At 35.2% G+C, this 14,182-nt stretch overlaps 1 protein-coding gene across 14 annotated transcripts in view; it reads right to left on the bottom strand.

Moving 5' to 3' along the window:
• The window catches only part of GRIA4 (glutamate ionotropic receptor AMPA type subunit 4), a 374,556-nt gene that overhangs the window by 99,635 nt on the left and 260,739 nt on the right, over positions 1-14,182 (bottom strand). For all 14 annotated transcript variants that reach the window (XM_077893287.1, XM_077893291.1, XM_077893289.1 and 11 more), the window contains exon 5: positions 13,563-13,747. In XM_077893287.1, coding sequence (XP_077749413.1) covers positions 13,563-13,747 — 185 coding nt within the window. The remainder of the gene's footprint in view (positions 1-13,562; positions 13,748-14,182) is intronic.

Raw genomic sequence — 14,182 nt, 5'->3', positions numbered from 1 at the left:
TTAAGCACATTATAGAGTGTTCTCTTTGAAAATACAAATTCCATAGATGGTTAACTTTTGGTTAATCAGAATATTACACGTCCCTAACTGGACATGTCATCAATGGATAAACATCTATTCATGGGTTACAAAGAAAACTTGAGGGGGCTGATGGGGTTGGTGGCGATGGGAATAAAAGTTATTTTCAAACATCACATATTGTCATATGTTTCAAAGGGATAGGTCATTATGAGGGGATATTTGAATTATAGGTCAACTATGTTTGAACATGGCTTGCATAAGCACCATGTGAAGGTATTGTTTATGGGATGGATGACCTCTAAGATCCAGCCAACCTGACTATCTCTGATTCTGTGACTTTCCAGGGTAAGGAACTGTATGAGCCACTGGTTCTGGGGACTCCTGTTAATATACCATGTTCCTACCACTATGCTCTTGATTTTATATTTCTTTTCCTTATCATATTTATTTGAAATATTATCACCTGAATGTTCATTCCTCACTTATTTTTTCTTAATTCAAAACTTCCTTTATTTTCTTGGGAACATTTTATTTTTCCGTATTTTTCTGTGACTGGAGAGAGAAAGAGAGAGAGAGAGAAAGGCCACTTTTGCAGGGAATGCCAGGATAAATAAGGTTTGAGGTTGCTTTGCTATAGGAATGCTTAGAGACTTTAATATGCTAATGTACACTAAAATCCCAAGTGCCAGATAGAGTATGCAGCTCTAGAGAACAGTTTTAAAAGGTTGTTTAAGGACATCTTTCCTACAGCGTTACTTTGAGCTCACTGCTTTCCTTAACTTTCATATACATTTCACACTTTAGTTGCTTTAGTGGCATTTTCTTAGTTCTCTTCAATGTTGATCATCTTTACCTGCAATAATAAGTCAACTAAACCATCTGAGGCACACTGAAGATATGTTCTGTCCATATTTTTTGTGTCAGCACCTTGCTATTTAATAACAGCTGGTAACTTTTCGGTCCTGAGTTCTAAAATTTGCCTGTTGGTAATTCTACTCAATGGATAGAATTGTGGTCAGCTAAATATAGAAGATGCATGACCCCAGAATCACTCTCTTTACTTTTATTTCAGGAGAATGTTTTCTTGGCAGTTGAGCTTAATTGTTTTGTTGTACTCCAAACAGCATAGTGGTGCTGGAGAACCACACGTTTGTTCCTATGAAGTGGATTCAGAGTGAGGATAATAAAGATGTAAGCAGAGATCCTATCTTAATAAACAAGGAAAAACTTTTTATTTTTATTTTTTTTTTGGAAAAACTTTTTAATGCAAAGTCTTTACCTTTGTTCAAGTGACTAACTCAGAAATTAATTTAAAAGACTAGCAAATGAAAGGTCATAACTAAGAGAAAAAAAGCAGGAAAAATATGGCTTTCCCTAATAAACGAGATTCTTTTTGGTGTCGGTATGTTGTATGTGCATAGCAAGCTCACTATATAGGTATTTTATTTCTACAAAGACTATTATCTACAACTAACAATACTTATTAAACTCGCCAATGGAAATTTCCCTTAAAAAAAAACCCAGTCAGATCAGTTAAATTCAAAATCCTTTTTTAAATAATAAATTTATTTTTTATTGGTGTTCAATTTGTAAGTTCAAAATCTTAACGAAAGTTAACGGTGACTATGAATCTCTAAACTGAGTGCATATCATGGTGCTTGACAAAGTAGATATTAATAAATACATTTAAGAATTTCTCATTATTACTACTTAGCATTACATATTTACTCATTTATCGTGTGGCTGTCTCACTAAAATATAGACTCCATGGAGCAGAGACTTTAGGGGGCCCTCAATAATTATAAATATTTGTCATGTAGATGTCCAATAGATGAAGTTCAATCCTGGTATACATGAAACACGAAAAATAAAGATTAAGAACCACTGCTCCCTTGGCACACTACTTAGCCAGCAATCTTCCCCTTTAAGTCTAACCCTCTATGTTGTCGCGAGAATTAATCATTCTAATACATGAATCGATCAGATCATGTCTAAAAACACCCAATGGCATCGAAATGCTATGAGGAATATAAAACTGCTTAGTAGAACCTATAGGGCCCTTTGTAATCAGCCTTCAGTTTGCCCTGAGCATCTTCTCATTTCCCCTGTACTTGATGTTCCAACATAGGCATTTGCTTTCCCGGACATGTGGCTCCATCCCAGCACTCTGCTCTCCCACTGCCATCTGTCTTGAATGCCCTGTCCCAGAGTTTCTTCCTGCAGAATGCTGACTCATCTTTCAGCAACGTGCTTTAGTCTTTATTATACCTTTCGGCATTGTGTTACATTATTTGCTTGCATTCCTCCGTTTTCCTTTACATTTGAAATTCCTTCAAGGGATGGATTGCAATTGATTTAATTTTATATATAGCGCCTGGAAATTGGTAGGTCTGGAATAAATGTTGGTTGAATAAATGAGCAAATGGGTGAACATTGTGTATATGTGTAAGGGAGGAAAATCGTAAGGTGGGGTAGGCAGAGACAAGAAAATTAGTTTCTTTTGTGTTACCTGAAAGATATTTATACTAGCACATCAGTATAGTATCTTTAAATATTTGACCTTCAAATTTACATTATGACAATCAGCAAAGGTAACCACAAAATTAATTATAAGAATAGAATTTAAAAAATATGTTTCCTGTATCGATTTTGTGGTTGTAAAAGAAGACATAGGGCAAGTAAAGAGGCAATATAAGCTTGGAATTGGAAGAACATAACCAACATTTGATATATCTGACTCTGGGGGAAAAAAAACTAAAAAAAAAAAAAAAGGAAAATAAAAATTCATTATGTACAATCTTGATCTTTCTTCCATTTACTGGTGATTATGTGAACTTTAGTCTCTCTCTCTCTCTCTCTCTCTCTCTCTATTTTTTTCTTTTATAAAAAGAAAAAAATTTCCTTCCACAATCTGATCTTAAATTTACTGGTGATCTTCCATTTACTGGTGATTATGTGAACTTTAGTCTCTCTCTCTCTCTCTCTCTCTCTTTTTCTTTTATAAAAAGAAAAAAATTTCCTTCCACAATCTGATCTTAAACTTGGCACCAGTTGTAGGAGTTCAGAGAAAATCTAGATGATCAGTAAGAAAGTTGTGTACAGTCACGAGGAGGATCAAGAATGGATTTGTCCTGTTACTTTTCTAACTAAATCATGGTGATTAAAAAGATGCATCACTTCATTCATTGGCAGGTAGTGTACTCTATGACCTGTTTACTATAAATGCTCCTGATTTTATGAAGGGTGGTTATACTTATGTTTATAAAACTCAGAAAAGTGTCCTCAAAGGTATTGTTGGCTGCTCTGCTTCCCTTTTCTTAATCTCACTGCCTTTTAGACATCTGAAGAGTAGATGCAAAATTCTAATGAAATAAATTATGAAGTTATCCTCTATCTTCTACTTAATGAGGAATATTACTTGCCTTTCTCTAAACCGTGGTTTAGAGATAAGTCTATGCAGCTGCTTTCTATTTAAGGCTAGAAAAACAAACTTATTTCTCTAAAATTATCAAGCAGATTGTCCTTTATCCTTTTTCAAAAGAAACTGAGTTTTTGAATGTTTGTGTCAACAACAATAATGGAAACTACTCTAAGAAGTACTCTCGGAGCATCAACTAAAACATATTTAGTTGAACACAGTCAATGCCTGGAATTCACAATTCTTCCAAGACAAAAGTACTAGCATTCTGACAACCACATTCTCCTTCCTCTTCAAAAAACTTATGCCCTTTATTTTCTTTATTTTCCCTTTTTTTATTTTTATTTTTTTACTTTATAAGAAAATGAGGAATACTTGCAACCATGGTAACGGTTGCTAAAAGACAATTAGAGACTCTGTCCAACTCCTGCCAAATTTCCTATGCACTAGCCCGAGATCTATAAAGATGTTTCTGTTTTCTATGAAAACGACAAACCCAGGGCATTATAATGGGATTTGCACTTTCAAATCAATTCAACTAAAAAGTAAGATTAAAGAAGTAGAATTCCCCTTTTTAGACATCACCTCCCATCTTTTAAGTTTTCCTTACTTTGTTGCAGCCCCTGACTGAGCAGAGTTCGATATGCAAAGGCAGCTTTACCATGAAGCAAAGCAGCAAGCTCTGCCAAGTGCTCCAGCGCGGGAAATTGCTGATATGATTTCTCTGCTGTAGTAATTTCTCTGAGTGCCTGATTTGTTCCCACTGTGTCTCACTCATTGTTACTTTAATATATGGAAATGAAACTCTTGTGCTTTTTTGCAGCCAATACAACAAACACCAGAAAACCCAGATTTCCCGCCGGCTTCAGTGGGTGAGGTATTCTGGACAAGAAAGCTCCTCGGGTAATTGAGGGCTTACCTCCAGAAACTTCAAGTGCTGGTGACTGCTAGTCCTTTAAACACATAAAAGATACCTCCTGCCTGTGTCTTCAAATGAAGCTCATTCAGACTTTCATGTATTCGACAATTATTTTTGATTCCCTTTCATATCACTGGGGATGTATTCATAAATGGTAAATAGAGACCCTGCTCTGAGGGGGGATAAGATTCCCACAACAAAGACAGATTGTTAAACTCACGTAACACAAGAAATCCATATTCCTGCTATCTCAAGTCTTTACAGCATTGTCTTTGATTCCTGCGCCATTTGGATTTCTACCTTTGTTCTCTACCCAATTTTTATCACATAGGAGTCTCTGCCTTCTGAGCTTTCCCAGAACTCTTTGCCTTTGCAGTTGTTTCTGTCTGGAATATGCTTACCTCTCTTCTGTTCCTGGGAAAATACAATGCATTTTCAATTGAAATGTCTGTTTTCCCATGGAGAATTTCTGACTGTCTTGATTTTACTTAGTCACACATTTTCTGAGTTTCTGACACATGTTGTAATATTTCTGACTCTGAAGCCATCAAAAATTGTCTGGTCACTATGTATTCATACTTACGAGCTACCAGCTTGCATGTAAGCATTCCCAGTAGGGACCACATTTTGCTCATCTTTGTACAGCCCCATCATGTCTGGAATGATGTTTGGCACATAGATGTTGAATGAATGTGTTAGGAATCAAGTTCAGGACGGTCCTGTCTCTACTGCTGCAGGAATGCATGCAGCTTGATCCTTCTATAGGCAATTCAAATAATCAAACCCATTATCTTCAATGATGAGACCTCGTCTGTAGTGACCACTCCTCATGACAAGCTAGCTTTCCTTTTTTTCGGTGGTTTTTTGGTCTCCTTTGTCTCGTATACTTTTGTTTTTTGAGGATCTTTTTTTTCTTCTTTGGTCTTAGTATGGGAAAAAAAAATGACCTTACGGTGATCAGACAGTAAATAAAATGCTACTTTCTTTCTGGATAATGATTCAACCAGTTCTGGCAGACAGAGGCAGGCTCTTTTGGCTCTTTTTGGTATTTATTCAAGTCAGATGTTTTTGGAGTAGAGGTGGGTAGAGTTCTAGACCTAGTGCAGTTGTTTATGTTAGACACTTCTACAAACAGATAAACATAGATTCTAAATAAACAGATATTATCTGTTGCCACACATTTTGGCAATTTGCCAAAACTCCTATCTGGACTTAACGTCTCACTTGCATTGTATTAGCCAAAGAGGCAGCCCTGGACTTAGCATAATTGAACTGAGGCCTTGTGCACTTTTCACACTTAGGTGCAAATGGCCACATTTCTGTTTGTGAGAAATTTCCCTCTTTTCAACTAATGGTGCCTCGAGGCAGGATTATTGGCTTCCCCCTGCAAGGCAATAAACCTCTGAGAGGTAAATCATGGCTTTTAGACTTTTCTGATTAATTTGCAAGCAGTATGGGAAGGTCAGTGGCTTTGCCAATTATCTGGGAGTCACATTGTGTCTAATGGGAACCTCAATTTCCCTTTTATATAGTGAAAGGGGGAATACTGCTTAAAGATACACCGATTACGTTTGAGGTATGCGATAAAGAGGCAATTTGAGATACTGGGGAGCCAATTTCTCAGTTCTTTTGTCAAACAACTATTTCATACTGTAAGATCAATCCCGGTCATCTTCTCCTGATAAATACTTGGTTAGGTCCTTAAATACATCCATGGTGTGTTCTGGGGCCAGTAGAGTTCTAGTTCTCTACCGAATGTCTCTGACACCGTCATCTATTGAATAAGACCTGGCACTCCTAACAAAATCCCTGAAGCATTATGAGATCCTTGATCACTTTCTACATACTTTATTTCTAAAAGAAAGAATGTATGTGAGTAGGATTTCAGCAAATGCTTTTGGTTGAAACCTTAGTTAACCAGAGAATAGTTATTAACCAGACAAAAAATGCATCTGTTTTGCTCATCACTTTATCTTTAGCAGAGCCTGGTGCCACACCTAGAGTGGGCACTGAATAAATATTTGTAGAATAAATGAATATACAGAAAGGACCACTTGATGGAGGTTTCACTCTATGCTTTCTTTCAAGATGTATCCCATGTGTAAAATTATATACTGCTTCAGGATCAAATGCATTGATCAGGAAGTCTTTACTGGAAATAGCGTTACTAAGTTTTAGAGCAATCAAGGTTTTCTAAGATCATCTCAGCCTAATAATGCTCCTTATTCAGCATAAAGAGAAATAGAATCACAAGCATTAAATTATTCCGTTTACTTTTAAAAAATAAACAACTGAATATTTCTTATCCGTTTCTTAAAAAGCCACCCTAATGTCTGTGTAATACCTATATTCCAGAGGATGAGCTAGGTGTTATAACAAAAGGGTTTCACAGACTATAGGAACACAGAAATCTAGCTATGTGACCTTTTTTTTTTTTTTTTTTTTTTTTTGTGGTGGAGTAAAACATGTGAGCAACCATTAGCCTTAAGTGCTATTTTGCTCAAGTAATTTTTGAGTCCAGGAAGACAGTTAAGATCAATAAGATCAAGTCTGTTTTGCCTTTTTGCTACCTGGTTAAACATATGACTCAGTCTGGTAGTTCAGTGTTCAATTGATAAGGTCTTAGAGTCTCTTAGGACTTTGCAAATAATGGAGTTCAGGATTTCAAATGAACAGATATATGTGTGAAAATAAAATAATATATGGAAAGGCTCCCACTATAAAGCACTGATTTTGATATGAAAGCAATTCTTTTGATTCCAGCTATATTATTTTTAGCTATTCTATAAAATACTTGATTGTTGTTACAGGAAGAAAACTAGGTAAGTTGAATAATGCTAGTGTCTAATGTGGCATATTAATGTAAAAATTGACACTTTCAATAATTGATCACAAATTAAGCAAATATTCCAAAAAGTACTTTTAGGTTTTTTTTTTTTTTTAATCATTTATTTTCTGTAGATGAGTGGACCAAAGTGCCCATTGGATTTACAAGGCCAAAAATGCAACTTGTTTTATTGCAGCTTCATACAAACAATATGACAATAAATCTAACCTTGTAGTTTTGTTATATTTCTATTACCTTAATGGCTCAGTGGGTAGTATTTATATAAATTCTTCTGTTTTTTTTTCCTAAGGTAAAATTTAGAGTAGAAAAATCAATATATTTTAAACTACATTCTCAAATAGTTGTTATGAAAGTGATGTTTTGAGATACTTGAATGAATATATGGCTAACCACTATTTTAAACAGCAGTCCAAGGAAGGAAAACTTCCAAACTCATTTTTTGAGGCCAATATTACCTTGACTCCAAAAGCAAAGACTCTACTAAAGAGAATTATAGGCCAATATCCCCGATGAACATAGATGAAAAAATTCTCAATAAGATGCTAGCAAATTGAAGCCAAGAGAACATTAAAATTCACTACGATCAAGTGGGATTTATTTCTGGTCTACAAGGAGGTTTCAATATTTGCGAATCAATCAATGTGATATACCACAGTAATAAACTACAGGATAAGATCCATATGATCCTCTCAATAGATGCAGGAAAAGCATTCAACAAAGTACAACATACATTCTAGATAAATACCCTAAACAAAGGAGGGATAGAGGGAAATACCTCAGCATCATGAAGGCCATATAAGAAAGACCCACAGCTAAAAACTAATATCATCCTAAATGGGGAAAAACTGAGATTTTCCTCTATGGTCACGAACAAGACAGGGATGTCCACTCTCACTACTGTTATTTGACATAGTACTGCAAGTCTTAGCCTCAGAAATCAGACAACAAAAATAAATAAAAGGCATCCAAATCGGCAAGAAAGAAGTTAAACCTTCAATATTCGCAGATGACATGATACTGTATGTAGAAAACATAAAAGGCTCACCAAAAAATTGCTAGAACTGATACACAAATTCAGTAAACTCACAGGATACAAAATCAATGTACAGAAATCTGTTGCATTTCTGTACACCAATAATGAAGCAACAGAAGGTGTCATCAAGGAATTAATCCCATTTACAATTGTACCAAAAACATACCTAGGAATAAACATAACTAAAGAAGTAAGAGATCTGTACACTGAAAACTATACAACTTATGAAAGAAATTGAAGAGAACACAGAGAAATGGAGAAACATTCCATGCTCGTGGATCAGAGGAACAAATAGTTTTAAAATGTTCATACTACTCAAAGCAATCTACACATTCAGTGCAATTCCTATCAAAATACCACATTTTTCACAGAGTTAGAACAAATAATCCTAATATTTGTATAGAACCACTAAATACCCTGAATAGTCAAAGCAATCTTGAAAAAGAAAACCAAAGCTGGAGACATCATGATTCCAGGACTTCAAGCTATGTTCCAAAGCTGTAGTCATCAAGACAGTATGGCACTGGCACAAAAACAGACACATAGATCAATAGAACAGAAGAGAGAACCCAGAAATCGATTTTCACTCTATGGTCAACTCATATTTAACAAAGCAGGAAAAATATCTAATGGAAAAAAGACAGTCTCTCAACAAATGGTGTTGGGAAAACTGGACAGTAACATGCAGAAGAATGAAACTAGACCACTTCATACACCGAACACAAAAATATATTCAAAATGAATGAAAGACCTAAATGTGAGATAGGAAACCATTGAAATCCTAGAGGAGAACACAGGCAGCAACCTGTTTGACCTCAGCTGTAACAACTTCTTACTAGAGACAACACAGAGGCAAAGGAAACAAAAGCAAAAATGAACTATTGGGACTTCTTTAAGATAAAAAGCTTCTGCACAGTGAGGGGAACAGTCAACAAGGCTAAAAGGAAACCTATGAAATGGCAGAAGTTATCTGCAAATGACATACTTAATAAAGCTTTATTATCCAAAATCCATAAAGAACTTATCAAATTCAACATGCAAAAACCAAATAATCCAGTTAAGAAGTGGGGAGAAGACATGAATAGATGTTTTTCCAAAGAAAACATACAGATGGCCAACAGACAAATGAAAAGATGCTCAATACCACTCATTATCAGGGAAATACAAATCAAAAATGAAATACCACCTCACACCTGTCAGAATGGTTAAATTCAACAATACAGGAAACAACAGGTATTGGTGTGGATGTGGAGAAAGGGGAACCCTTGTTCACTGTTGGTGGGAATGAAAACTGGTGTCACTCTGGAAAACAGTATGGCAGTTTCTCAAAAAAGTTAAAAATAGAGCTGCCCTACAATCCAGCAATTGCACTGCTAGGTACTTACCCAAAGGATACAAAAATGGTGATTCAAAGGAATACATGCATCCCAATGTTTAAAGCAGCATTATCTACAATAGCCAAACTATGGATTCAGTCCAAGTGTTCATTGGATGAATGGATAAAGAAGACATGGTCTATATATACAATGGAATATTACTCAGCAATAAAAAGAATGAAATCTTGCCATTTGTAATGATGTGGATGGAACTAGAGAGTAGTATGCTAAGTGAAAGAAGTCAGTCAGAGAAAGACAAATACCATATGACTTCACTCAGATGTGGAATTTAAGAAACAAAACAGATGAACAAAGGGCAGAGAGAAAAAAAAAGAGACAGTGGTAGACCATAAAACAGATTCTTAACTATAGAGAACAAACTGAAGGTTTCTGGAGGGAGGTGGGTGGAGGATGGGCTGGAGGAGTGATGGGCATGAAGGAGGCATTTGTGATGAGCACTGGTTGTTATACGTAAGTGATGAATCACTAAATTCTACCTCAGAAACTAGTATTATACTGTTAACTAACTAGAATTTAAATGAGAACTTGAAATATTAAAAAAAATAAATCCACTGAAACTCAAGAAAATTAAATAAAAATAAAGGGCACATTTAAAAGTATAGATATGAAACAGTTTATTCACCCTTTTTAGACAAGACTTTAGCTTTAATAAATATCTTAGCTTTATTGTCCTTATCACAGATTTCTTTTTTTTTTTTCTTTTTCTTTTTTAACAGATTTCTAGTTGTTTTGTTTTTATGGAAGTGTTTTGGTCCAGGCCCAACTTTTTCAAGCAAACTATCTAAAGATAGTGGTAAAATTCTGCATTTTTAGCAAAGCTGACACCTCACCCCAGGTGATTGTTAAGCTTGGTATTGTTTGAGATCTATTGCCTTAGACTATTTATAATTAAGTTAGGAAGATAATGTAAAATTTTTAAAACAACTAATTTTAATTAATTTGAAAATTCTGATACATCTTATAACTCTTTTGTGCAGTGATTAAAGAAAAGAGATATTGTTAAAAGAATAAACTGTAATGCATTTATAAGAACTAATATGGCATAGAAATAATTGTGAAAACATGTACAAAAGATGAAGTGCTTCTCTAAACACAGTTATCCATTTACAGATTTTAAGAGAAAATTGTGTGAGCCATTTCCATTATGTTTTTGAAAAATGATACAAATTAAAATAGCAACAAAGTATTTATTGACAACATGCCAATATGAAGTATGCTCATCTTTCTATAATATACTAACACATCCCATTATTTTCATCATATTTACTTCACTATTTTATGAAAAAAGGCTACTTCTTCTCAAAAGCATTTTTCTGACCAAGATTATTTAGCATTTTACTTTTTAAAAAATGCATTGGTTGATTCTCTGAAATTGTTTCCCACTATTATCTCAACTTATTATAGAGGATGTAGAAATAGAAGAGTATTAAAGTACATGAAGAAACTCTTGACACAGTTTGGATTAGCTCCTGTGTTTCGATGAGTCAAGAGTAAAACCAACAAACATTAAAAATGATTTGGGTTAAAGTTACAAGGAATTACAGTATAGGCAGTAAAAGAAAATCACGTTCAGAATCCGAAAACATCTTTTCCTGGGGAAAATTTTATTGGATAATTTAGAGTATATTACATTCTCATAATATAGTAGATGTACAATTGACTCGGCTTATACTTGAGAGGCATGAGAAAGGGACAAAGTCTCATTACTACTATGCGGTCATTAGAGAAAAGAAACCTTTTAGAATTCAGCAAGAAGAGAAACAGAAAAGGCAGACACTCAAATTTTCTAAGTTCTGGGGATCTACTGTATAGCACAGTGACCATGGCTAACAATACTGTATTATATATCTGAAAGTTGTTAGGAGAGTAGATCTTAAATACGCGCCCCCCCCCCCCCCCAATGATAACCTTGTGAAGAGCTGGAATTGTTCATTTGTCAGCCCTGCTGTGGTAAACACTTCACAATACATTAGTGTATTGTATCAAAATACCATCCTGTCTCCTTCAACTTACACATGTTGCATGTTAGTCATCTCTCAATAAGGCTAAAGAATATAAAACCAATATTTTTGAGATGACAAAATAAAGATGTCTTGATCCCTTAGCAAGATTTATTTAAGGCTTGTTGTAAGAGTTTATCCAAAGCACTGGGGCCTGCAGAGCCTTAGAAACCAGCTAAGCCTCTGAAATGGGTCAGTGTGCTGTAGGTGCTCTACTGCCTGCTCCAGACACAGGCTTTAAAGCACAGGGGCTAAGTGAGGGTCTTTCTGAGCCTTTATTGCCCTCTGACAGGAACTTGGCAATCCAGGCAGTTCTTAAAATTGACTGCTCTTGGGATTCATGAGGAGGTATTTACAGCTTCAGCTGTTCACATCAAACAACTCAAACTCTCAACACAGGTGGGAGCAGCAGGGAGCTCAACTGTCTTGCTTAAAAGAACATAAGAAAGTTTATTTTTGGGTTCCATAAATACACACTTAAAAATTCCATTTACCTTGCATAGCTACAACCTGAATGATTTTTTTGGAGTCCCTCAGGAATAAACCTCAGTGACATACAGTTTTATAATTAATGTCTTCCAATATAATATAAACATATTTCTTCAATTGAGTTTTTTTTTCTTCTTCTAGGAAAAGTTAACAGAAGTAATGCTGTCATCTCCTCTTACAGTACAAACTTCACCAGATCTTGAAAAGAAATACCGCATGCTTTTTTACTTTTAACTTTTACAAATTCTGATATAGTTGAGGAGGGAAACTAGAAGCCATCTCGTTTGGGGCCTTTCGATATTCAGGAGGAATCTCTGAAACATGTTTTGGTTTTGATTTTTCTAGTTGAGTACTTAAGTTATTGTCATAAATAAATCTACAAATTTCTAATTTTACTACTACACACCAAATCATACCATTATGCAAATTTATGTGACAAAGTAACCAACAAAGATTTCAAGACAAAATTGGCTCAGCCAGAGTGACTGATTTTAGGTAAACAGGAGCAAACATTCCTGAAACCACTAGGTGGCATTCAGTCACTGCAATTTTGGCCAAATACAGGTTGAGGCTTATGAGATGTAGGGTCAGGAGGAAGGCAAATGTTACCATTAGTTGATGATATTTTCCTGTCATTTAACACAATAACAAAGCTCAATTTTTGTCTTTTCCTGTCTACTTCAAATCAAATCAACAAATATTTATTGAAAGGTTTATTAAAGGAGTCTTCATTTGTGAAGAGAGTTGAAAACCATCTTCACAGTGGTGCTAAGGCACTTAAAACATCTCGAAGAAGATATGCTATATACCATATGCCATTTAATTTTCTTTTATGTAATTGCTTTACTATTTCATTTTTTTTAAAAGATTTTATTTATTTATTCATGAGAGACACAGAGAGAGTGAGAGGCAGAGACACAGGCAAAGGGAGAAGCAGGAAGCCCGACGCGGGACTCAATCCCGGGACTCCAGGATCATGCCCTGGGCCAAAGGCAGCTGTAAACTGCTGAGCCACCTGGGCTGCCCCACTATTTCATGTTGTTAGTTCTCATGTAGCTATTTTTTAAAGATTAGAAAAAGCACACAGTCACGAATACTAAAATTTCTAAGATCCTAGAGGCATTAATCTGCAAAATTAATGTTTAATGAATATGAGGCCAAGAGCTCTGGGTGATCCACAAAAGGTTCTTTCTATGGTAGGTCTTAAAAATGTGTGAGAAACAGTGCTCCTTGCTGCACGGAAATCTAAGAACCAAAATGGCCTTTGGTGATACAGGATTATGACTTAGTCTTGCAGATGAATCATAGAATGACAACTCCTGAACTCTGCACTTCAGACTAAATGGTTTGGAGAAAATATTGATGGGAAAAAGTAAATCAAAAGTCAATTTTTTGTAGAAGGTCTAGGGTAGTAATAATATAAACTGCAGGACTTACCTGTTCTAATATGTTTTGAAGCCTCTCTATCTCACAGTCTATTACAAATTTCTTCTCTTGTCGTCTGTCAAGTTCCTCTAGAAGTTGTCTATAGCTGACATCATTAAAATTTTCCACACAGATGGCGCTGACATGCCAACCATGTTGTCCTGCTTTTTCCATAATAGCTTGAAGTATTGAGTACCCTAGTGGGGAAAGAAATCCAGAAGGGTTACTAAAAAATACATTTGCTCCTCTGTAATAACCTATGCAGGCACTGAGTCTACATCAACATTTTTATGCTGCAGATATACAACAAATGCTTAGAAATTTAAAAATCTGAGTGGTTTTCACTTTCTTTACTTGGGGCAATACCCCTTTAAAACTATTGCTTGAATAAAGGAAGAACACCATGCATGCCTTGAGTAAGCTCTCAAAATCTCCTACTGGAGAACGTTATATTGCTTTACATAATTGTCGAGATAAAGCAAAAACCAAATTCAATACCACCTGTTGTCAATAACAATTTCATAAATTCTTTTTGTTAATTCTACTCAATGAACAGAATTAATTTTGAACTGTTTTGATGTTCTCCTTGAGCAAGGTAGTAAGGACATTTTTGAGTTCAGCTGTGGAAAAGA

This window comes from Canis aureus, chromosome 3 (genome assembly GCF_053574225.1).
Source record: "Canis aureus isolate CA01 chromosome 3, VMU_Caureus_v.1.0, whole genome shotgun sequence".
In the NCBI taxonomy this organism is placed as follows: Eukaryota; Metazoa; Chordata; class Mammalia; order Carnivora; family Canidae; genus Canis; species Canis aureus.
Note: the sequence above shows the minus strand (reverse complement) of the source record. Positions and strands in the feature narration are given on the sequence as shown.